General features: G+C 40.5%; 1 protein-coding gene and 1 non-coding gene across 2 annotated transcripts in view; one reads left to right on the forward strand and one right to left on the reverse strand.

Annotated features, from left to right (window-relative positions):
* RFX8 (regulatory factor X8) overlaps positions 1 to 25,991 on the reverse strand; it is an 87,849-nt gene extending 61,858 nt beyond the window's left edge. Inside the window, 4 exon segments of the mRNA XM_049784624.1 lie at positions 9,176 to 9,262; positions 10,320 to 10,369; positions 20,385 to 20,517; positions 25,933 to 25,991. Of these exon segments, the coding sequence (XP_049640581.1) occupies positions 9,176 to 9,262; positions 10,320 to 10,369; positions 20,385 to 20,517; positions 25,933 to 25,991 (329 nt within the window).
* LOC126025197 (U6 spliceosomal RNA) lies at positions 22,334 to 22,440 on the forward strand. The gene has a single exon (XR_007501240.1). It is a non-coding gene; the product is annotated as a U6 spliceosomal RNA (small nuclear RNA).
* Positions 25,992 to 26,850: the final 859 nt, after the last annotated feature.

Below are 26,850 nucleotides of genomic sequence, written 5' to 3' on the forward strand. Positions count from 1 at the left end.
CCAGTGTGTTCCCAGTTAACAATTAAACAAATGAGTACAGTTGATTCATAAGAGTGATTCCCTGTGGTAGAGTATTCATGCCAATATTATAGCCTGCTTTTTTTGAGGGGGGACCTATAGTGTGGATGTCAGTCAAGAAGCCCCTCAAAATTTGTCTTCTGAGTCTCTGAGGAGCTGCTCATACTATGGTTCTTCTACTAGGGGGAACTTGTGCCCTGACTGATACACTGAATGCATCAGGAAACTGGCCTGGAGATTCCTTCAGGCTCACCTTTTCTCCACTGCTCTGATGCTGTATTCCTGCCAGAAGTCAAGACTGAAATTTCAGATGTATTCTTTTAGATGGCCCTTGGGGACTTTCAGCCTTAGGGGGCTGGGGGGTGGGGGAATTTCCCTTACAAGTGCTCTGGCTGGTTCAGGGAGGAGAGCAAAAGGTGGTGGGGGTGTGGACAAAGAGACCTCATGGATGCTGCTACTGGCTGCAAATGGGTCTCCCTCACAATCCACTGTCTATTGATATAAAGGGGTTGGAGAGTGTCCCCTGGATTCTTATTTTTTCTTTTAATATTTCTTTTAATTGCTTTCTTTTGTCTGACATTTTTAGAGAAATCCTAGGAAGAAAGAATGAGTCTGTCTGGGGCAAGGGAAGCAGGCAGGTGGGAGTGTAGGGGATGCCTGTGGGTAAGGTGTAGTGGTTATGGAATAAAGGGTGATTTCTGTGGTTTGATGCATCTTTCAAGGTCAACTCCATCTCTTCCCATCACCTTGAACTGTTCCTGAGCTGTCTTTTGGCATCTTTCCAAGGTTTATCTGGATGTTAAAGCAGAAGTAGAGAGAAATGTGTCTTTGCTATATTGTCCCAACTACCCTAATTTAATTATACATATTGGAGCTCATTAAGCACTACCATATATCAACAGATCGACATGCTAGACATACTAGAATCCTTGGTTCATCCCAGATATATGGTTTGCTTTCAGTAAGAACTGAGGAAGCCCAGATGGTGTATAGAGAACAAGATGCAATCCAGTCAATTTTTCCCTCAAATTCATAAACTCTGAAGACTCTTAAAGACTCTGAAATCTGAAAAGAGGGAGGCCCAAGAAGTCTAAAGAAGGCTAATGTGGGTGTTCCCTAGGACTCCTTTTTCCTACTCTATAGTGTCTTGTGACTCTTTAGGCTGAGTCTAGAGTAATCCTGAAACCCATAACCGTCCACAAGCAATGGCACAACCAAGAAATCTTTCTGGTTCAGACTAGGATAGGACTCAGAGAGGAACTGGGCTCCTCCCTCACAGTAGGGCACATGGAAGACAAAGCTGGCTAACATAAGTGCCCACAGGCACAGCCTCATGGTCCTGCTGAGCTAAGCCCTGTCACTCCACACTTAGGCATTCCCAGGAAGGATACCTACCTGCATGAATAGTGCTAAAGCTTCTGCAGCCACAGAAGGTAGCATTCTGCTCCAGGCAGCAATGCCAGCAGAACCTGCAGAGGACCTGCCTGGGATGGAAGGGCCAAATCCAGCCTCCTTGTCTTCTCACCCTGCCCTCAGAAGGTGTCTTAGAGATCATCCAGCAGCTCAGAGATGTGGGCTTTATGCTGTCGTGAAAAACCAAGAAGACTTGATAGAAAGTGGCATGCAAGAGAACAAAGTAGGTCAGACTAGCACATGCTCAGAAAGTGAAGGTGTCGTGGGAGACCAGACTTAAGACCAGAGACTTGATTTCAAAAGCTTCAGTGGGAGACAGGACTGATCCTAACCAAAATGCCCAGGATAGTGTAGAACTCACTCCAATACCAGAGTCAGGAGAGCCTAAATTTGAATAGGAAAAGGCAACCAGTTTCTACTAATGTCAACATGAATCAGACTGTGGGTGATCTGAAAAAGGATTTAGGCAGCTATTATAAAATGCCCCAATAAATAGTTATGAATTCTCTTGGAAAATGGAAAAAGTGGCACTTTTTATAAGTTATATATGGTTTATATTTTACAATTAATAAGTTTTATAATTAATTTTATATTATGTACATTTTATATAAAATACAAATCAGAACTTATCCCCCACAAAGATAAATAATTATAATAAGAATCCAGTAGAAATTATAGAGCTAAAAAACCCAAAACCTTTAAAAGAAATACAAAGCATATATGGTACCATAAAAAAAAAACAACAAAAAACAGGGTGGGGCCGGTGAGGTGGCACTAGAGGTAAGGTGTCTGCCTTGCAAGCTCTAGCCATGGAAGGACCGCGGTTCCATCCCCTGGCGTCCCATATGGTCCCCCCAAGCCAGTGGCAATTTCTGAGCGCTCAGCCAGGAGTAACCCCTGAGCATCAAACAGGTGTGGCCCAAAAAAACAAAAACAAAAAAAATTAAAAAAAAAAACACCAGGGAAGAATGATCAAATGAATATATCAACTCTAAGAACAATGTGCTTTAGCTAGTGTTTACTACACATCATATATAGTTTTAAGTGTTTGTCTTGTAGTAATGCACTTCCCAAGTACATAAGAAACAGATAGCATCCTACTTGTTCAGTGGATGGGGAATGCAAACATGAGAGGCTGGAAGACCGAGCACAGAATTTATTGGCACTGCCTGGAGAGTGGGACAGCAAATGGTAATCTATTTTTCTGGGATCCTTGCACAGTGCAGCTGAATGCGAAGAGATGAGCTCCTATTAAGGTGCTTCTATGGGCCTTCTCTGTAGGGATGTAATAAAATCATTCTTGCTGTCTCTGTCTGCTCTTCAGTCTAGAATCAAGACTGCCTAGAGAAACTCTACCAGAAATGCAAGTCAGGGGCCTGACTGTGACTCAAGTAGCAGAGTGCATACCTCATATGTGCATAGCCCCATGACACCCCCTGTACCTCTCTGCTATAGCCTTTGTTATCCCCCAGCTCTGCAGGTGTAGAACATTTCCCCCAACCTGTGCCCCAGATAAGTAAGACAAATCAGAACTTACGCTGCCCCAGTCTCCAGGAACCATTCAGAAACATGGAGTTGCACCTTCCCAAGACTGACAGGGCCCTGCTGGGGTCTTTAGATTCCCTCTCTCTAACAGTCTTCAGGCAACACTTTAAAACTGTTTTGCTGCTCTTTGCACTTGTCCCTACATTGAGTCCTTCACACTTGCTCTTTATCTGATGTTTTCAGGGCTGGCCTGGAGCTTCCTACTGGACTGGATTATCTGCTCTCTTTTCAGCTAAAAAGGCCCTAGAAAAAGAAGCCTTCCTGTGATTCAGTTTTCTTGCCTCCAGATCAAACTTGCTTCTTCTTTTATCTTCCTCATCCATCAAGCAGATAAGAAAAGAGGTCTTATTTATCTTGTTAGCTGTTATATCACTAGTAGCAATGGCAGAGTCTGAGTTATATAGTAAGGAAAATATTTATTGAATGAACAAATACCTGAGTGGAAGCTGTTGGACAATTTTGCATTACCTGGATCGATGAGAGATGGTAGTTTCAATTTTATCTTTTTTATTAAAATATTTTCTTTTTATTAAAAAATTGAATCACCATGAGATGCACAGATACAAAGTTGTTCATGAGTGAGTTTCAGTCATATAATGGTCCATCCCTTCACCAATGCACATTCCCACCACCAAAATCCCCAGTTTCCCTCCAGCCCTCCTCCCTACCTGTCCCTATGATAGATTATTTTCCCCTGTCTCTGTCTCTGACTTTCTCTCTCTGTTTATTTTTTCCTCTTAGGCACTAAGGCTTGTAATATTGTTACTGAAGAGGTATCAAGTACATACCATTCAGCACCCAGTACTTGTCCTGAGTGATTATTTTCAACTATCATTGCCATAGTGGTCCCTTTTCTGCCCTAACTGCACTCACCCTTCTTTGTGGCAACCTCCCATGGATCAGTCCTCCTGGCTTTCATCTCTATTTTCTTTGGGTACTATTACCATACTACATTTTATAGATGTAAATATTTAATATATAAATAACATATAAGTATAATATATAAAAATAATAATATATAGTTATTATAATATGTATATCATATATAAATAAATATACCAAAAATAAGTGTGGTCATTATATGTCTATTTTTTTTTTTATTTTTGGGTCACACCCAGCAGCGCTCAGGGGTTACTCCTGGCTCTATGCTCAGAAATCGCTCCTGACAGGCTCGGGGGACCATATGGGATGCCGGGATTCGCACCACCAACCTTCTGCATGAAAGGCAAATGCCTTACCTCCATGCTATCTCTCTGGCCCCTATATATCTATTTTTATCCCTCTGATCATAATACTCTTTATATCAATCCATGTAGAAGCAAATTTTATGATTTCATTTTTCCTAATAGCTACATAGTGTCCCATTGTTTAGATGTGCCACAGTTACTTTATATACTTATATATTCTTAGGCACTTGGTTGTGTCCGAATTTTAGCTACTGGGATTTTAGCTATACTTGAATTTTTATGAACATAGGAATGCAGAAGGCCTTTCTAAATAGTTTTTTTAGACCCCAAGGGTATGTTCCCAAGAAAGGTATTGCTGTGTCATATGGAAAATCAGTCTCTATTCTTCTGAGAAATATCCATATTGCTTTCCAAAAAGGCTGGGCCAATCTAAATTCCCACCAGCATTGAATGAGAGCTCCTTTTCCCCCAGCATCTGCACCAAAACTGGCTATTTGTGTTCTTCTTAATGTGTGTCAAACTCTGGGGTATGAGATGGTATCTCATTGTTGGTTTTATTTGCATCTCCCTGATGATTATTGAACATGGAACACAGGGCCTATTCCCAGCCAGATGCTCAGGGTTATTCTCAGTGGTGCTCAAGCAGTACTAGGATTAAACACTAATTTTTTTTATTTTGATCATAGTGGTTTACATATTGTTGACAATAATATTTTAGGTACATATTTACATAAAATCAGGGGGGATTTCCATCACCAATTTGTCCTCCCTACACCTCCGTTTTTGTCCTGTCTCCCATATGCTCTTCCCTAACCCTTAGGGCTGCCAGAATATGTTGTTCCCTCTGTATCTAGCCTAATACTTAGTAGTCTTGCACCTGTTTGGTCCTGGTGCCTCCCTTATTTCCCCCTCTAACTGGGGGGCAGGAGTAGCTAGTTCAATTTACGTGGTTTTGTTTGAAGAAGGGAATAGTAGTAAACTGGGGTAAAGGTCTAATATGCAGAAAATAAGCGGAATTCTTCTAGAGGGTCTCCTCCTCAGAGAGATGAAGGAGAAAAAGGTGAAACAACCCACCAGTACAAAAAGATGTAAACACTAATTTTTAAAAAGAATTTGTCACAGAGTTCCCTAATATAAAAGATTAACAACTATTGTCACCAGTTAACTGATAATTAACTAAAGTTATAAAATAAATATTAAAAAATATAAAATAAATATAAAAATATAAAATAAAGTTATAAAATAACTTACTATATTTCTGCTTTCTAAAAATCTATAGCTTTTTGAACTGTAGCATGAGTCAAGAAGTTTCCTTCTAACCTTTACATGCTTAAAAATAATTTAGTAGGCTAAGACCTTAGAGTTTCCCTTTGATCAAATCCACGTTGAACACAGAAAAAAGCCAGACTGGAACTTATTTCCTGAAAAGTGAGTGTCATCCTGTTCTTATCTTTGTCCCCTGGCAACCTTTCTTTTTCCAAACTAGAGTTTTTCTCCCTTGCAAAGACCAGTTACAGAGTCTCTTTTTGTGATATCAGCTTTACTATACCAGTGTCTGGTGCCCTAGCTGAGAGCTAGCCTTGTATCAGCTATTGATCTGTTTGTAGGGGGGAGCCCCAGCAAATAAATAAACATACCCTCTGGGTCCAGCCTAGAAGGATGCAGTCAGCAGAAACCTGGAAGGAGGTACAGGGCACATTCTAGCTATAACTGAAATAGGTTTCTTATGGTGTCCCTCCCTTTCCTAGCTGCTCTGCTGTTGATGACATTTTTTCATCTTAGTGACTCAGGAATGAATATGGGATTTGAGGGAAAGAACTAATTTGAAGCAGAACCCAGTGATCTGAGTTGAGGCTGAGTTTGAGGTTTCAGTGGGACAAGTTTGGCTGAGTCATCTTGTTCCCTTCTGTGGACACTGACTCACATTACCAAAGAGCCTGCTTTTGTGAGGGTTTCCAAATCCACCTCCTAAAGTCGCAAAATAAGTTGTCCATTCTTTAATAGCAAGGTCAGATCCTTCTATGTTCTAGGACGAACACTGGGATTAGACATGAGCAGAGCCTATGCATGGTTCTTCTCCTTGCCAAGATTTCCATGATAAACCTACCCGTAAGTAGTCAAAGAAAAGCTTCAAAAGACCAACAGTACTACTTCCCAGTCAAGGCCCTTTGAACTCACCTTTCAGGTGATCTATAAATGAGATGACTCTGAACAGAAGTCTCTGCCTTCTCTTTGCTTGGTTTCTTGCTCATATTTTTTCCATAAACATGTTTATCCTCTCTGTTCCACTATCTCCATCTCCCGTGCACTCTTGTCCTGTCAAAATACCAATCTGTCCTTCTTGACTCAGCTCAAAGCATTCCTTCATTGACATTTCATGGATCATAGTCAAGACGTATAGTGTTTATCATCTCTGCCTGCCTCTGGGACATTTTGTACACTCTTGACACCAACCTATGACAATTGGTATCTACTTACATGTAGATTCAATATTAAATCATTAACAATCAGGGTCCATGTCTTGTTCACATTTGAAGTTTCTCAGGCTCCATATTGACAGCCTTTTTTTTTTTTTTACAGAAGATATCTTTTATAAAAGGTGAAATTGTAATTTGTCATGATTTATTGTTCACACTTTTGAAAATAAGGGGCATTCTTAATACTTATGCTGGCTATAAGTAGAACTAAACTGACCTACGTCACCAGGATACATGTTTGTCTATAAAAGATAATCACTCAATGAGAAAATTTATGAATTAAGTAGAAATCCTGACAGACTCGACAGATTGTGAGTGATGTGAAGGAATGGAGGAAGAATCTATCATAAAATTTGTTATTACTGAGATGGTCTCACTATATAGGTGGTCTCTGAGATAAGTAAAAGGGTAAAACACAGAATGAAAAAAGGTCTAATTAGAAGTAAGAGTAAAAGGCATCCCAGGAAGGTAGGATAATAGGAGCAAATGCAAATCCATAATCCATATTTACTAAATTCTGAAAAAAAGGAATATGATTGATATGGATTGCTGGAGAGAACTGGGATATGAGACTGAAAAGATAGAAGGAAGCATTCTGCTGACCAGTCTTGGGGTGGGGAAGAATAAGCATCTGAGAGTTTCAAACAGGAAAGAGACAATGAACATGCAAACTTTAATAAGACAAGTCTGGTTTGTGTGTTAAGTGAGAGGTGAGGAAGGGGATTCATGGGAATATCTGAATTGAAGATGGCAAGAGCTTAAAGGAAATACCAGGAATCCCAAAGAGTGAGTCATGGAAGTGGGAAAGGGAGAGTAGACAGAACACTGTGACCAAGGGAGTCAGGGTAGCTTTCTGCAGATTTTTCTATTGGTTTTAGAGATTGACATGAGGAAGTTAACAAGTAGAGATGACTAGCAGGGAGATTATGAGTTTATATTTTACTTACTAAGAATGAGACAGCAGTGGGTCATTTAAAAGGAAGTGTCCAGTAGATAGTCAGAGAGGGGTGTAAAGATGGGGAAGAGATAAGGATTTAGGAGAAAGAGTTATTCAATGGAGGAAGTGATAGGTGAAGATAAGGGGGAGGCAGAAGAGAAACTGAGTATACTGGTGGTAGGAAATGTACACTGGTGAAAGCATGGGAGTTAAAAGCATTACATGAACTAAAACTCAATAATGAACAGCATTCTAATTGTATCTCACAGTGGTTAAATTAAAAACTTTATTCATTCAAAAAATAAAAAGCTTGCTAAAGTAGTAAATGAGTTAACAGTAAAAACTGGAAACAGAGAGGCTGCAGCGTATGTTATGTTAGCAGAAACTGATGACCTATAGGCTGGTTTGGTAGTCAATGACTCATAAGATTCTGGGACATCCTTTAGGTGTCACCAGGACAACCTAAGCCAGGCACAAACCCCATAAGCCCCGGTCCCTCCTACATAATTTCACTTTGTTCTTATAAAGTAAAAAGATCGAGTTGTGGAGAGAGAGGCTGGGAAATAAGGGGATTTCTGCAAGCTGGCCTTGAATAGAAAAGAAAATCTCTGTTCAGAGACTTGTGTCCCTGCTGTTATGAGTGCAGGATGAGCTAAGGAGAAAATCATGCAGGTCAAACAACCTGTTCTTACAAATTATCTAGGCTAATAGTGCCATAAGCATTGCAACTGTTATCTTTACATACTTCCTGATTTAATGATGCTATGGGCATTGTAACTGCTATCTTTGCATACCATCCAAATCAATGATGCCATGTACCTTGTGACTGTTGTCTCTGCATACCATCTTGTTGCTGTAAGACCTAAGCTGTATTACCCACATTGTTTCCCACCTAAAGTTTTCTCATAAATGAAAGTCTATTCAATAAATGAAGTCTATTCTCTGGGAAAAACAAAAGGTGGGAGAGAGGTGTCTTGAGATCAAAAAATGTAGGGGGAAAAACACCATTAATTACTTGGGGTCTGATTTTGAGAAATATCTTCACTGAGTGTGGAGGAGAGAGATGGGGTAAAGAAGAGGGGGACTCTGGGGAAGAATTTGGGTGGTTCATTGTCCTAAAAAACTAATACTAATCCTAAGTACCAAGAAAGAAGTGATGTCAAATTTTGCAGAGGTTCAGAATGAAGACTCGGGGCCAGAGAGATAGCATGAAGGTAAGGTGTTTGCCTTGCATGCAGAAGGACAGTGGTTCAAATCCTAGGAGCGATTTCTGAGCATAGAGCCAGAAGTGGTCCCTGATCACTGCCAGGTGTGACCCCAAAACCAAAAAAAAAAAAAAAAGAATGGAGACTCACTTCTAAAAAGTACCTTTGGCAATTGAGATGATGAGCAAAATAAAACGTATCCAAGTATATAAAACTGAATTGCATTTTTAGGCATAGCATTGAGTTTCTATACATGTCAAATGTTTTCATCCTTTGAGTGGATTAATGGCAGAAAAGCAAAAGAAAATGTCAGAATCAATTAAAAATATGAATAGCTGTAACACAAATCAGGCTGTGATATGTGACCACAATACCAAAGTAAAACACACTAACCTGTGATACTGTTTTTCACCCAGAGGGTAGCGATTCTGGGCATAGAATAACGAACTCTTCTTGATGCAGATTCCATCCTAATGATATCTGTAAAAGAGAAACTGCCTTAAATATTATGCTAAACCACTGACACACTTTCAGAAAGACACAAAACGGACTGTTCATAAAAACTTGAAGTTCTTGGGGTGTGTCATTTACTCCCTAACCAAAGAGGGCCTGATATTCTCATAGTATTTTCTACACATTAGCCTTTAAATGAGCTTGTCAATGCCCTACTCTGTTTTTCCCACTTATGGCACATTTATGGCACACATCTGTGAGAATGATGTGAGACAAAGCCTATGACCAAAGAGAAGACTACAGAGAAGTTCAGAACATTCCTTTTTGAGCTTCCAGCTCTCTGAAAGCCAGCAGTGAATCTGAGGCCTGAGGCCTGCTCTGAAACCCACGACTCCCTCAGCCGAGCCTAGCAATCTGCAGTCACTGGTCTAGGCTCAGAGCAGCATAACAAAACATTTCAAATAAATTATTGGCCCTTGTTTAGTTTGGCAAATGCCCCCTCCATGGGTGGCGGCAGAGCCCTTTGCAAACTTGGCTTCCATCCCTTCACACTGACTTCCTGACTCACGTGCTTCTCCAGACGTTCCTTAATTTAAAATAAACAATAATAACTAAGTGACAATAATGACACAACACTCCTGATAACACTGGAATTTCCTTTTGTGTTAAAAATATAGCCTAGGTCCTCTGTCTCCTGAATAGACTGCAAATATGCTAAGTGAAGAGCCCTTAGAAATTTGAGTTTAAACAATAATAAAACAATTCTAGCATATGTGTGTTTGTATTTAACCATTTCAATGATTAGACCTTTACATTTCTAAACTTCAGTATTAAAACTAAAAGTACACTGTGATGGTTATATTCTCACATCATATTGAGAGAATAGGAACTCGTACTATTGGACATATATCAGGCACTGAAATTTCATTTCAGTTTTAGAAACTCCTCGGTTAAGAGCTAGTTTTTGCCTTTTTCTTAGGCTGTCATTGCATTGTCACCCATTCTGCTATTTTCTTCAAAATATTTACATAAATTAATTTTAAAAAATAAAACAAAATTTTAAAATAAAGTAAAAACAACCTACCTGGCACTTCTTGTGCCTAGTCTTCGTGTGCCCAGATCAAAAAAAAAAAAAAAAAAAACAAGTGCATGAGCTAAAGGAATAAACCAGATCTAAAAATTGCAATTCAAAACTGTAGAAAAAAACTTTCTTTTTTGTTGTTATTTTGTTTTACCAAGTTTCAATTCCCTCCTTTGATTTTAAATAAAACATAAACAAAGGAAATTTGAATGTCTTAGTCAAGCATAAGGAAGGAAAAATACCACTTTGAGGAACCTACCATTTAAACCTCAGTGTGGTTCCTTCTAGTCTATTCTCCAGAGTTGTGGTATGAGAATGTGTTCTCTGGGCATCACAGAATCTGCATATATGCACTTTTACTTTCTACTTTCTTCCTTTCACTCTGGACCATAAACATTAACCCTTCATGTTAGACAACTTAGTATGCCTGGAACTTGTAGTTGACTTAGGGCAGGCTGCTTCCTGGGTAAGGTCAACCTGTTTTTAGGCCAATGGTTTTTCCTTTCTATTTCCCCCAGTGTTTGCTGCTGCACCTATGCAAAAACTACCACCACCACCTTTTTTTTTTTTTTTTCTGTCTTTTAGATAGAGGCTCTCGCCCTTTTCATAGAACTTTGGGACATGAATTACTTTGTTTTACCTCGTATTTTTGCATTTTTCTATAAAATTAAGAAGAAAAAGAAAAGAAGGAATGGGGGCCAAGGGGCAACTGGTCTCAGATGCATTGGTGGAGATAAAAAAAAAAGACAGAACTAAATATTTAAACCAAAGTCAACAACTATAGACTCAAAAGATTCAAACTATAATAATCTAAACTTAAAATGGCCTGTTACACTGACAGACCAGAGGGCAAAGAGTGGTGGTATAAGATTGCATGCTGGGAACATTATTGGAGGGAGGTTGACACTGGTGGTGAGAATGGCCCTGATTCACTGTCACTGTATACCTAAACTTCAACTATGAAGGACTTTCTAAATTACAATGGTTTTAATAAAAAAAAATCTGAAAATGGGTTATTAAGAGCCACTTAAGAATTTCTCGTATGAGTTTGACTTGATTTGATGAGTTTCCCCCTTTTCCATTGTGATTTTTCTTTTCACTTTAATACTAGTGAGGGGTTCCCCAGGTGATTATGTATAGTGGGAAGGAGAGCAGCAGCAATCCCAAAAAGAAAATCTACTGCTTTCTTTCTCTCCACCTCTGGCCTTCCCAAGACCAGCTGGGGGGTTCTAGGACTATGGGCCTTGCTCTCTGAAGGAAAGCAAAGTCAGTTCTAAACCTTACTAGAGCCTTTTGGGTCTGTTGCCTTTCTTTCAGAAAAGAATTTCAGGAAAAGACAAGAATCGTATTTCATTTATGAATTTTGAGGAAGTGGAGAGGGGAGATGGTGGTGGAGCAATGCACTCAAGAAACTCCATAGGCTTCTCCAAAGGTGGAGAGCACCCCAGTATATATATCCAGTGTGACAGTAGGGAAGTATGAAAATGCACATCTCATGAGGGCAAATGTGGGCGACATGTGCTCAGACACCATGTGCATGGTCTGAAAACATATTGGTTCAAGGTACATGTTGGTACACAGTACCAACACACAGCATCCCAGAGATCGAGCACATGTGCCCATCTCCTCCTTATACAGAGTTTTTCCCAACCTGCCCTACATCGGGATTTCTACCGGGATTTCAAAAGTCTGTTGCTAGGGTGGCTGCTAAAAGAAGGATTGGAATCAATTGATATTCTTTGATCTCCTTCCTTTCTGGACTTCTGTTTTTGCTGGAGCTTCTCTTATCAGGCCTTAGTTCCTGTATCCACAAGGTGTGTCCTTGTAGCTTTAGGGCTAGTGACAAGAATAACTTCTTCAAGTTCCTGCTCTTGGTTTTATAATGTGCCCAAACCTTTTTTTATTACAGCCCACATACTCATAGCCATTGGGGGTGGGGCCCTTCTATCTATCTACCTACTTCAACTTTTTTTTTTTTTTTTTTTTTTGGGCCACACCCGGTGACGCTCAGGGGTTACTCCTGGCTATGTGCTCAGAAGTCGCTCCTGGCTTGGGGGACCATATGGGACGCCGGGGGATCGAACCGCGGTCCTGTCCAAGGCTAGCGCAGGTAAGGCAGGCACCTTACCTCTTGCGCCACCGCCCGGCCCCCTACTTCAACTTTTTATTATCTATATAGTTACCTAATTTTTAAGGGGTTTGATACTATTAAAAGAAACATAGCAGGTTTCTGGCCCAACCTTTCATCTCCCAATTATCTTTCTAAGGTCTGTATTGTTAAATAACACTACCATTACATTTGTGAACAATTATTTTAAAGAAAATTAATCAATAGAAGAGCCCTCCACCCTCAATGTTGAAAGTGGGAAATCTGGGGCCCGGAGAGATAGCACAGCGATGTTTGCCTGGCAAGCAGCCGATTCAGGACCAAAGGTGGTTGGTTCGAATACCGGTGTCCCATATGGTCCCCCGTGCCTGCTAGGAGCTATTTCTGAGCAGACAGCCAGGAGTAACCCCTGAGCACCGCCGGGTGTGACCCAAAAACCAAAAAAAAAAAAAAAAAAAAAAAGAAAGTGGGAGTCTGCGAAGTATTAATATCACGGAAAAACCTCCTGTGGAAAACACAGTATTTATTACTATAGTCAGATAATGGACTTCTCTACAACTCAGCCTTGAATTCTGTTTCGTTTCCTTCCAAATGTATTCCTTCCTTCCTATAATATCTCTCTCTTTCCTCCATCCCTCTATCCCTCCATCCCTTCTTTCTTTTCCTTTCTTTCTTGTTCTTTCTTTCTTTCTTTCTTTCTTTCTTTCTTTCTTTCTTTCTTTCTTTCTTTCTTTCTTTCTTTCTTTCTTCTTTCTTTCTTTCTCTTTCTTTCTTCTGTCTTTCTTTCTTTCTTGTCTTTCTTTCTTTCTTTCTTGTCTTTCTTTCTTTCTTGTCTTTCTTTCTTTCTTTCTTTCTTTCTTTCTTTCTTTCTTTCTTTCTTTCTTTCATCTTTCTTTCTCTTTCGTGAAGTACAGTACTTTATATAACTTGCTTAGAAAAATGTGAGAGAGGAGAAAGAGAGGAAATGTTATCTAGAAAAAGCACACACTTCTTCAGAGTGGAAATAATCAAACAAAGAAACAAAGACCAGCAAGCAAGATATATGTTTAAGGTCAAAGACAGGCTTGAAGAGTGAGCCCCTTTCTTTTTCTTTAAGCTCAGGTCACAGGCATGGACAGAGCTTGGTAAAACATTTCTCTTGACTCTAGGACATGCCTGTTCCCACAGGAAGGGCCTAGAGCCAAGGGAGGAATAGAATCAACCTCAAGATCAGAAGTTCAGATTAGGAGGTTTCCTCAGGCAGGACAACCAAGATAGAAGGATAAAAATTAAAAGAAAGGAGATAAGGAGAATGACAGTTAAGTCTGTATGTAGGATGAGATAGCTCCAAGGACTGGAGCACAAAGTTGGCAACAAGAGCCACTGGTTCCATTTCTGGGCAGGGTATGTCCTCAAAGTGAAAAGTCTCAATGCAGAGTTAGAAAGTAGAAATGCCAATGTCTAGCACCAGATTTTGACATTTTATCTTCTCTTAAGAAAATCACTTCAGGGGCTGGAACGATAGCACAGTAGAGTAGGTAGGAGTTACCTTGCACAGGGCTGACTCCTGGTTCAATCCCTGGCAACCCATATGGTCCCCTGAGACTGCCAAAAGTAATTTCGGAGCACAGAGCCAGGAGTAACTCCTGAGCACCATCAAGTATAGTCTTCCCCAAAAGAAAAAAGAAAAAGAAATCACTTCAGAGAACAAAATGATAGCATAGGAGCTAAGGTGCTTGTCTTTCACATACCCAACCTAGTTTCAATCCATTGCATATTTTACTGCCTGGCATAATCCCTGAGCAAAGAGCCAGGAGTAAGGCCTGATGAACAATGCCAGGTGTAGTCTAACCCCCAGCCTCTCTCAAAAAATAATAAGAATTACTCAAAACCTTTCTTGTATATTACATAAAGAAATCTTTTTGTTTTGTTTGTTTAGTTTACACAAAGCTGCTCTCAGGGCTTACTACTGGCTCTATGCTCAGAAGTGTTTCAGGGTATTATATGGAAAGAAGGGAACAAATTCGACTACATGGCTACATGCTAGGAAAGACCTTATTATCTCTCTGGCCCTAAAAGTAGTATAGTTTTAGTCTATAGCAGTCTCAGATTCAAAGCCCTGGGAATAATTTGTTGAATGATTCCAACATTCACATGATCAGGTATACCAGTTTAAATTTTAACAATCCATGGATTATAATAAACAATATAGTAAATAATAGAAAAGGCACCAAATACCAGCAGAAAGTAATCTAGTACACATGTAAGTCTCAGAATTAAAACTCATGCAAAAATACTTACTTTTCTTCCTCGTCTGTTAGTGAAATTTGAAACAGCTTAAATAGGCTTCTCCCCTAACAAATTGGCTAGGTTAGAAAATGTGAATTTTAATAAGAATAGCAGGAATCATAATAAAGGGTACTAATTGGTGACAGTTGTCTAGAATATCTCTCAAGAAAATTACCAGATAAAGTGGAGACATTTTAGTTGAACCAGAGAAAAATGCTAAAGAATCTAAATATGCTAAATTTCCAATAAGAGAAATGATTAAAAGGATTCTGAAACATCCAAAAATATGTACAGCCAATATATAATATGCATTTAAGATGTATTCATGCCAAATGTTTATGATATTTCAAGTAAAAATAAGCACATCATTATAAACATGTTTCTTGGGTACTTCCAAAATGCTAGTGTGTTGGATTACTGGCCAAATTCTAGTTTTGGAGCCTGGGTCTCTGCTTTTACTAGTAAAGTCTGATTTCTTGACACTTTTTTCATTAATTACCATTATATAGGAAACTTTTAAACATAATTATGATGAACATTTTAATTTTACAGGTAATGCTAAAGTACAAAAAGATTAATTTGCCCAAAGTTATAACTTCAGATAAATAATTGCAAGATCAGCTTTGTTTAAAATGCACAGCTTCAATGGTGTTGGTCTCTGTCTGTGTCTATCCATTTATCTATCTGTCCATCCATCACTATGTGTGGTCATCACACAGCTAACCTGTAATCCAACCATCAACTTGTATCCAGACAACAGGTTTAGGCATGAGGACAACAGAAAATTCAAAGCAAACTGAGTTGCCAAACACACACCTACAGATCTTGCTCCCTCAAGGCATTTAGTGAAACTCTACAAAGTTTTAAATGCAGATCACCCACAGTGAGGAAGAGGCTAAAGGACATGTGAGAGGATTTCTTTTGCTAAGATCAGCCTTTTCCTATTGGGAGTGTGAAGATGAAGAAATGTCCAGCTCCTCAGACTCATGGTGTTGCTTGAATGGATCCTTTTGAGGCCTCTGTAATTGGTGTTTGACAGGCAGGGAAAGGGCTGGACAGTGGTTTGGGGTTGGATTAGGCAGTGGAGTATATCCGCTACCCTGGCTTCAATCACCATATCCATGGTTTTCTCAGGCTACAAGTTAATCATGCAAAAGAAAGAACTTATGCCTACCAGAATGCAGACTCTGCCTAGCAAGACTCCCAGAACAGCTGGTCAGTCAAGCTCTAAGAAGGAGGGATACTAATTCAAGTATTGCTACAAGACTCAGGCCAGCTGGAACTTACATCTCCTCTTTCAGAGATGTCAAATCAGAAACCAAGGAAATGAAGGGAAGGGGAATGAGAGGCACCACCCTAAACCCCACTCAGACTGTGGAGATTATATAAGATGGGGCATCGCATCTATACTATTTGGCAAATTGTTGGGACAGTAGGACCTATTTTCATCCAAGGAACTCCAGAGAAGCCAAGTTGGCTACTCAGATATTCAATGAGGGTGAATAAAAGAACCATTCAATGAGCTGATTCCAAGAGGCACAACCCGATTACTATCCTTGGTCATGCAGTCACACATATGTGAATTGTCAACAGCAGCATCAAAAATAGCAGGGAGAATGCAGGTATGTCTTTTTTTTAGAGATGGAGTTGGGCCACACCCAGCAGTTCTAAGGGATCTATTCTGGATTGGGTATTCAGGGACCCCTTCATTCTCATCAAGCTCATGAGCCAGAGATGAGACCAGGGTCTGTCATATGCAATACAAGTAAGTGCCTTAATCTCTATCCTATATTTCCAGTCCCCTTTTTTCTTTTTCTTTTTACTTTTCTCCATTTTCCACATTATCAAAGCCCTATACTACTGTTATCATCAAAAAACACTAAGTCTATTTTAAAAGAGGAGGTCAGTATTTTGGAAATTCCCTAATCCATGTCAGAGAGCACTTGCATGAGGATTGAGCATAGCCCATCCTATGCCCAGGTCTGCCAAAAAGAGCAAGAAACATTCTAACATCTGCACAGGAACTTCGTGTGGAATCTGGAATCAACTCCATTCCCAGGGGAGGAGAGAGGAAATGAGAATTGGGTATTTTGTTGTTTCTCTTGTAAACATGCTTTGGGATCATTTCCTTTTCCCTTTCCTCTCTCCATCTTCCATTTAGTCACAAATTCAGCAGTACTGCGTCCTTTCCCAATATCAGCTTTCTAATTCCCAAAGAGAAGTGAAAACTAGCTCCATCTTGGAGACTGAATTCTAAGGGCTAGATGAAGATGAAAAAATGCACATCAAATGTACATTTGTCACACATTTATAGTCTCAATAGTCACTGATAGTTACAGCTAGGAGATGCATTGTGGGGAAACATGCAAAGTGTGGTAGGTTTGAAGCTGTGTAATTGAAAAGAGCATTGTTGATTAAAACTGAAGAGGTAGGTACTCTCAGACTGAATGTGGGTAAAGGATGAAAGGGTGACATGATCAATTCTGATTTGCAGTCTGGAAAAAGAGGAAGAATGGAAGAAGGGAGAGAAAACAGGAAAGGAAGAAGAAATCGACAACTTGTGACTGGGTGAACAAGTTCCATGCCAGCCATGTCCTGTAAGCCCAGGACAGGATTGTTTGTTGGAGAGACCCTGCAATCCTCATAAGAGTTCAAGACAATTTCCACCAGCCTGACCCTGTGCCAAGTTATAGTTCTAGGACTGGGAAGAACCCTTTCCCAAAAGCAATATCCTCTACAGAAACCCGAGACATCCAATCCATTATCAGACCTGACTTTTCTGCCCACAGCTGGTGCTTTGTTATCAAGTGCCCCTACCAGGGGTGCTCTCAAGGGGATTTTGCATTGCGAATAACCACTGGGCCAGGAGGCTATCCAAGGATCATTAAACCTGAGTACATTAGTAAGGGTACAAGTAGAAAAAGGTCTGAATACAATCCAGGGGACTAGATGCAAGCATTGCCACCCAAGCATTGCCACTGCTCTGCTTTGTTTTCTTGACTCCTAATGTCTTCCTGCTACTGACTGCAACACAAGTCTTGCATTTGAAATGCTGACTATTCCCTCCCCACCTACACATCCTTCCTGCAGACCTCTCTTTCCCATAGACTGTGTTGGGCAAAAGGGGCAAAAGGTCAGGTGCTCAGGCCAAAGGCAGGTAAAGCACCATGAGAAGTACCATGCAAGCCCCGTCATAGGAAATGAAGAAGTGGACAGAGGAAGTTGGCTCTGTGGAGGGACTCTGAGAGATTGTGGTGGAAGGAAACACAGGAGGAGAGAGGAAATAGCCAATGACTTAGAACTTAGTCAGTCATGGGCTGTCTGAGATGGGAACTCCCAGTCATAAGTGGCTGAGTGCTGGAAATGTGGCTTATCACAAATGAGACAACTATAAGTAGGAAAGATACACCAAATGTTGGAGGTTTTGCCTGAAGAAAAAAAATAACTTAACATTTTTAATGATTCCATGTTCAAATGAAATTTTCAATCCTTGAGATTAAATCTTAAAATTATTAAAATTGATTTCACCGTTAAAAGCTTTTATATTATTTCTCCTTCAATTAGTGAGGCAGAACAAGATGGTTCAAGTTATGTGGTTCTGTTAGAAGGAAAGAAAAGAAGAGAAAAAGGAGGGGGGCAAAAATCAAACAAGCAAAAAAAATGGGAAGAGTACTTCTAGAGGCTATAGATATCAGTTTAAGAGAAGAAAGGGAAAAAGGAGGAAAAACATAAAATGAATACCAAAATAAAAGCTTTTATAATTTATATATCTAAATGCACATAGACTTCATCTAAACTGACATCCCATTTTATTTTCATTGGGTTGGATTTGATTCCATGAGGCTCAGTCAACTATTTATAACTGGATTGAAAGAGCTATGCACTTTATTTGAAAATTATCTTTTCAATTTATTTTGAGAGGCTATCTGTTCCTTAAAAACTATAATTAAATGTTCTAAAATGAAAACAATACCAAGTTTTTTATCATTTAATTTAGTAACTCATTTGCTTAATTCTATTGATTCTTTCCATAAACAAATCTGTCAAATCTTATTTCTAAATATATCCAGAATCTTAACATTTCTTAATTAGTTCACCTCTATATTTTTGTCCTCTCCTCTTGCTGACCTAATGATACCTTATATCTTTTCTCATTGATCACCCTTCAGTCTAACCTTCTTTTCTGTATAGACCTTCTGTGCATCATATTTTGCACGTATCTCCACATAATCAGTCTCTCATTTGCCTCATTCAAATGTTGCTTCTCTGTGATACCTTCCCTCATTGTAAACTTAAAACAACTAGTTAACTAACACCCACCCTCTCCCCCTACACACACACACATAAGAAAACACCCACATAGATGGAGACTGAGCGGTGGTGCGGAGCAGTAAGGATTCTGCCTTGACGGCGCTAGCCTAGGGCGGACAGTGTTTCGATATACTGGTGTTCCATATGGTCCCCCAAGCCAGGAGCGATTTTTGAGCGCATAGCCAGGAGTGATTTCTGAGCGTCACCGGGTTTGGCCCAAAAAACCAAAACCAAAACAAACAAACAAACAAACAAACTCCCACATAGTGTACTTATATTCTTTCTGATCTGTTTTACTTTTTAGTACTGATGAATCTAATAAACATTTTTATTTGTCTACTTCTCTAGTTGTACTGTAAGTTCAATAAGGTAAAAAAGTTTTGTGCTTTGCCCATTATCATACGAAAACATTTGAAATAGTGCCTAGAATATATTGGCTGCTCAAGTGAAGGACTTTTATGATTTTCCTGGTTTGCTGGATCTTGTGCTATCTAAGTGTTCCTGGTGGAACAAGGTGACTCTGGAAGAGTGATTGACTCTCTACACATAGCCTGATTGTGAGAAGAATCCTCTTTCTGGCATCAGGTGACTCTGAGAGTTCAAGTGGTTCCATCAGTGGTACTATGCCCAGAATAATGGCCCAGCATATGTGCTCCAGGAGAAAATTTGTACAGCTACAATCACATTCTCTGAGGTGCCACCCCTCCTTGTCTATCCTGGATGCTTCCTGAACAATGTGCCTAGTGGAGATCAAAGAAGGGGAGGCCTCCTGGAAGGTTCATGATAGGCCTCTTCAAGATCCTTGCCCTTTGGCATGTAGGTCACTTTGAAGTGAGGTCTACAAGGAACCTGAAGACTCTCAAGGAACTCTGATCACACTTTTATTTAGAACCAATATTTTTTAGGATGAGGATTGTTCTTAACAAACTTTTCATCAGAGAAACCCATCTGCATGGCAGAATCTCTTCGCTATGGTCATACAGCACTGGGCTTTTCTCCAATGCAGTTGCCCTTTCCTAAGCCCATGCCTCATTCCACAGTTCTGTATATATACTCCAGCCCCAGCCCCCAATCTCTCCATTAGAGTTTTCATCTCTACGTATATGATAATTAAATGTGTTCACTTTTTCTACTAATCTATATAATTTTAATATGATTGTTTTGCCAACCCAGGAAAATCTCTGAAAAGGAAAGGGAAATTTCCCCTCTATTCTTACTATGGTGAACAAAATGTCTTTTAAGTAAAGATGGAGTATATTGACCATTTAGTTTTTCAGAGTTACACCAATTATACCCATTAAATCCAAAGAAATCCTAACACTTCCTCTTTCACAAACCTGTGTATAGTTGTGTTTTTTTTTAACCAAGTATTTTTAAGTTCACTGCATGAAGTTCCCAAATGTGGCTGGGTTGACTTGGTTCTGAACATTATGCCCACAGGTCTCCACATAAATGTCATACATAAAGCAATGAGGCACACTGTATCCTTCGCAAATGCAGAAATTATTAACCAACCTGAAAGGAAGAGGAGGAGAAGGAAGAGGACATAGTTGATTTTTAGAGTAGTTCACTTTGGTGAAGACCAATGGACAATACAAGAGCAAGGTTCGAGAAATAATTCATTGAATGAGACACAAACCAGCATAAATAAAACATAGTTTTGCTCTGTCTAGTATTAAGTATAATGATTATAGACTGTGAGAATATCAACATTTCAAGTTTTGTTGTTGCTATTTAAAATATATTGAGGGGCTGGAGTAATAGTACAGTGAGTAGGGTACTTGCCTTATATACAGCAGTCCCAGGTTCAATTCCCAAGTGCCCACATGATTCCCTGAGCCTGACAGGCGTGATTATTGAGCAAAGAGCCAGGAATAAGCCCTGGGCACCACCAGTTATGGCCCCAAAACAAGAAAAATAATACATAAATAAATATATTAGTTGGGGGGAGCTTTGGGTCACACCTAGTGATGCTCAGGGGTTGCTCCTAGCTATGCGCTCAGAAATAGCTCCTGACTTGGGGGACCATATGGGATGCCAGGGAATCGAACCGTGCTTCATCCTAGGTTAGTGTGTGCAAGGCAAACGCCCTACCGCTTGTGCCACTGCTCAGGCCCCAATATATCAAATATTTATATGGTAGGTTGGAGTAGTGATAAGTATAAATTATTGAGCCCAGCAGGTGAAATATTTGTAAAATTATTTTGTAAAAGTTGCAGTCAAGATCTCTGGAATTATGAACAGAGAATTATTTACTCATTAAGACATAAAATCATCACCCTCATCTGCCAGCACAAGCAGGGGGCAGGCTGAGGTATTTTCTCCATTCCTGCCCAACTACCAAAAAGTCAGCTTGCAGGTTTTTTTTTTAACTTTATTTATTGATTTATTGGGTTTGGGACCACACCCAGTAGTGCACAGGGTCACTCCTGGATCCGCACTCAAAAATCGACCCTGGCAGGCTGGGGACCATATGGAATGCTGGAAATCGAACCAGGTCTGGGTTGGCTGCATGCAAGGCCACATGCAAGACATGTGCTGTGCTATCCCTCGGGCCCCAACTTGCAGTTTTTAAACCCAAATGCTTAAGAGGAGTCATTTTATTTTGATTAAGTTGTAATGAGATGTTGAATGCAAGTTCCTAAGAGACAAAGAAGTGACACACTTATGCTGCCTATTTGAGCATTGGCAGAGAGCTAGAGGGCATTAATGGCATGCTGCAATGCTCCCAGGACCTGGCTCAAGTGGGACTCTTTAAATGTCCACATGCTCCTGGGGCAGGTAAGGATTCTTTCCTGCAGCTCACAGCACCTTAAGGAACTGCCAGGTGTCTGCTCCAACCACAGGCTGTGACCTTATGGGAATAGGCAGAGAAAGGGACAGGGTGACAAAGCACAGTGAGGATCGACAATCAGATTTCTCATCTTTCTTCCCCAAGAAACAAACACACACACACACACACACACACACACACAACTTTTAAACAAAAAGGAAAAAATTTAGCAAGGAATTTACTAATATTATATCTTCTTCCTTTTAAACATATATTATAGCTTATTATGCAGGGCAAGGCATACAAAGGCTAAAATTTACTTTTCTTGAAACATAAAGAAAAGTTACTATTGTTTATCTGATTTATTTCTGAGAAAAAGAAGAATTCACTTGCAGGGGTCTTCACTCCTGTCCTGGCTTCCTGTGAGTGGACATTGGAGATGGCACTCTCATCTCTCTAGAGGTTGCTCACATTTTTTTTCCTGATCAGATACAACCCTTGGGTCACTTTCCCATCCCTGCACTACCAAACTACAGTGATTAAAAATATATGTTATATGTGCTCACTTTGGCAGCACATATACTAAACTTGGAACGATGAAGAGAAGATTAGCATGGCCCCTGAGCAAGAATGACATGCAAATTCCTGAAGCGTTCCATATTTAAAATATACACTCTAGTCCTGCCCTTCTTTCACTTTGTGAGGACTTGGGTCACAAAGAAAAGTGTACTGAGGAACCAGTAATGGCTCAATAGCAGAGGGCAGACCTTACCAGCATGAGGCTATGAGTTCAGTCCCCAGCACTGTCCCAAATGACAGGTGCAATCTCAATAACACAAAGAGTGGGCTATGGGACAGGTTCTCATATGCAAGAGTGTGCAATCCCCATTTATCAAACACACACACAAACCCCAACACAACAATGGGATGGTGGGGGAGGTTCTGGCTTCTGAAGAAAATCAGAATCCCCTTTGATTTAAACTCATCAAAAGCTATTGTGACTCTTACTTCTTTCAAAATAAATTTGCTTTTTATTAGTTTCAGTAGAAATTTAAAATTCCTATTTATATTCAAGATAACAGTCTCTGTAGCCAGGCTCAGTTTGCAGAGAGATTAGATAATGTTCAGGGTATCAGTGAATTCTGGACTGACAGCCAACTGTACCCAACCAACCCTGATTTTGATGTTCCCCAGAAAGTTACTCTTTTTCAGTCTTTCCTGTTTTTTAGTTTTGTTGTTGTTGAGTTTGGTTTTGGTATTGTTTGGGGCTTACACCTGGCAGGTTTACTTCTGGCTCTGTGCTCAGGAATAATTTCCTGGTGAACTCAAGGGACCATATAGGGTGCCAGAGTTCAAGCCTGGGTGAGCTGCAGATAAGACAAGCTCCCTAACCATTGTCCTATCATCACTCTGACCCCATCAGTTTCTGTAGTCTTTCCTGTTCATCAAACTTCTCCTCCCTCAGATGGATCTCTTCTCATTATGCCTTTTTCTTGCTTTGAGAGATTGATTTTGTGCTACATGTAAAAGAGCCAAAGTCTAAAATCACTTGGTACCTGACAAGTGACTGACTGTGACAATACATAAAGAAATGAAGCCTAGTAGAGCACCTCTTTCAAACAGACCCGAACAAGCCATATCCTGGTGCCTGCACTGTCACTGCAGCTCTTCCGAAGAACACCTTTCCAGGCAGGTTCTGAACTGCACTTTCGTTTTGAAAATTTATTTCTGTTAACAAATACACAGCATAAAGATGATCATTTTTGTATATAAAGCTCAGAATCGAATTCCTTTTGTTTTGTTGCACAACGTCCATCATCATTTGCAGAACAGAAGCTCTCCTTGGTTAAACAATAACTCTTTCTCCTTTGGCATCTGTGAACAAATGCTATACTGTCTTTATGATCACAACTACACTGGATACATCTAAATGGAATCATACAATATTGTCCCCTGTGACTGATTTGTTTCATTGAACTTGTTTCAGGATATATGAGATTTGCATTTATTTTCGCATCTGTATAGACCACGTCATGTGTTCATTCACTTCTGGGCAGATGCTTATTGCTTTTGTGAGTAAGATTGCTGTGAAATCAGAGGGGCAAATATTTTCAGTTCTTTGGGGTATAAAAACAGGACTGCTGAATCATAAGCTAAGGATATTTTCTTTTTCTTTCTTTCTTTCTTTCTTTCTTTCTTTCTTTCTTTCTTTGTGTCTTTCTTTCTGTCTGTCTTTCTTTCTTTCTTTCTTTCTTTCTTTCTTTCTTTCTTTCTTTCTTTCTTTTTTTTTTTTTTTTTTTTGGTTTTTGAGTCACACCTGGCAGCGCTCAAGGACCACTCCTGGCTCTCTGCTCAGAAATCGCTCCTGGCAGGCTCGGGGGACCATATGGGATGCCAGGATTTGAACCACCTTCCTTCTGCATGCAAGGCAAATGCCTTACCTCCATGCTATCTCTCAGCTAAGAATATTTTCAAGTTTTTGATGTATTGTAATACTATTTTCTGTAGTATCTGTATCGGTTTACATTCCATTCAGCAGCACACAAAGGTTTCTATTGCTTCAACTCCTTAATGATCCTTTATTTCTATGTTCTTGTTTGATAGAGCCACCCACAACCCATGAGGCTGTGTACTGGAGACAATGTTTCTGCCCTCGATGTGAGAACCTTCAGTGCCAATGACCTGTTTGTAGTTCTGGATCAGAGACTGGACACCTACAGAACAGTCACATGCTAAACAACTACCTTCCTTGCCCCTTCTCCTCCCCTCTGCAAACTTGAGAAGCAGAACAGACCCGTCTCTGCCACACACACACACACACACACACACACACAATAAAAGGGAGAGACCTTATAGACAGGACTTCATGTCTATACTGTCTGAAGTGGTTTAGAGTGCTGAACTCTGCAGCCTGCATTCTGTCAGGTCACAAACCACACCAAAAGAGTGTCCTGGTTTGTCTGTTCTTTGTTTTTGTTTTGGAATCTCCTATAATTCTGTCAAGGCTTTGAAACATAATGCAAACTCCGGAAACTCTTCATGTGATTTGGCTTCACTGACAAAGCCACCCCGGGTCCTTTGTCTAAGACACAGTGAGCCAGGATGTCTCAACTAGTGACTGTAAGAAAAAGGACTGCTGAGGAACAAAGAAACTACTGCACGCTTGAGAGTTTATTCTTCGGGTCTTTTTCAGAAACTAAAATACTATCTAAGACACTGTTGGTGAAATGGAGAAAGTAGGGCTGGTTTCAATCACAGGCAAGCCCTTCGTTTTGGCTATTTTACAATATATTTAACAATCTGAAAGTGTTTCTTGAAAAATAAGTCCTTTCTTTTAATGACTTATGTTTCAAGGGAAGAGGAAGAGGTGAATCCTGCATCTACTGATTATGCATTCACCCTACAAAACTAAGATTTAAGGACTGGTTTCAATTATTTTCTTATTTACAAAGAACAATATAACCCCCTGGCTCATCAGTGAAAACAGCAAAGGGTCCTTTTAATTTCCAGTGTTCTTTTGCTTCTATTTAAACAGCTGGAGAGAGTTTCACAATGTGACAGGCACTGTTGCCCTGAAGTCAGAGAACAGCCCATTCTGGGTCTCCCACTAAGCAAACACTTCCTGTCCTGCCTGGGTCTGTGATGTGCAGAGACTTCGAGCCAACTCCTTGCTGTGGAGCAGTGAATTGCTTCTGCCGGAAGGACAGCTCAGGGCTCCCCAGATGGAAACCCATGATCCTCAGTGACTATGGCCAGCCCCTAATCAGAATGTATGCGCGCCTGTCTTGGGTGTCCGTGTGTGTATGTGTGTTTCTGTCCTGGGTGAGTGGGTGAGTGTGTGTGTGTGTGTGTGTGTGTGTGTGTGTGTGTGTGTGTGTGTGTGTGTGTGTGTGTACAGATCCATGCATTCAGATATATGTTTGTTCTAAGTGTGTGTGTGTCTTTGGGTGTGTGTGGTGTGTGCAGGTTGATGCATCGAGACGTGCATCTGTCCTAGGTGTGTGTGTGTGTGAGAGAGAGAGAGAGAGAGAGAGAGAGAGAGAGAGAGAGAGAGAGAGAGAGAGAGAGAGAGAGAGAGAGAGAGAGAGCTTGCAGACAGGAGACCACGACACTTTGTTTGTGTAGGGGTGTGGGGGGCTCCGACCCACCCCACTCACCCCTGAATGATGGCTCCCTGTAGGCCCCGGCTTGGGGAGGCGAGCACACCCTCCATCATGGAGCCCTGGAAACTCGGGCCAAGCGGTGGTGGCGCTGCCCGCTCCTCCGTGTTTACTTTAGAGCAGAGCTCGAGGACCCATGGGGCAGGAGCTCGGGCCTGGAGCGAGGGTCTGGCAAGGGTCTCGGTCACCTCCCAGGGCCATGGACAACCGTGGGCAGGGTCAACAGAGTAGGGTGAGCTGCAGCCAGACCAGTCTATGTACCAGCCGGCTCTGTGCCCCATCCCGACTGCAACAGAACCTGCTCCAGAGCCCACTGATGGGCCCTGGCCCATTGGGGTCATTAAGAGAGGACAAGGTGAACACTTTGGGGTGTCGATGAGCAACTGGGGTGCAGAGTCCGCAGCTGGCCTGCCCGGCAGTGATGTCTGGGGTCTGTGTGAACTGACTGCCATGACATTGATTGACAGCAAATTAATTTACCGACCCCTCTGACCCCACTTTTGCCAGCTCTTGAATGGTTATTTATAAATGAAGTCATGAGTGAAAGGGATTTTTGGCCTCAGTCCTGACAACGTGATGCTGATATTTCTTTCTTTTTTTCCAATGCATTTTTAAAATTTCTAATAACATCTTTATTTAAGTACAATGGTTACAAACATGCTCCTACTTGAATTTCAGTCATAAAATGTACATCCCTCTTCATCAGTGCAACCTTTCCGCCATCAGTGTCCCCCATCTCCCTCCTCCCAAACCCCCTGCTTGTCTTCGAGACAGGCATTCTATTTCTCTCACTATCATTGTCATGATAGTTATTTCTCTAACTATGTTCACCACTCTTTGTGGTGAACCAGCCCAACTCATGGGCTGGTTTTTCCTGCCCTCATCTCTGTTGTCTTTGGGTCTTATTACCATATT

The sequence above is a fragment of the Suncus etruscus genome, chromosome 12, assembly GCF_024139225.1.
Source record: "Suncus etruscus isolate mSunEtr1 chromosome 12, mSunEtr1.pri.cur, whole genome shotgun sequence".
NCBI lineage: Eukaryota > Metazoa > Chordata > Mammalia > Eulipotyphla > Soricidae > Suncus > Suncus etruscus.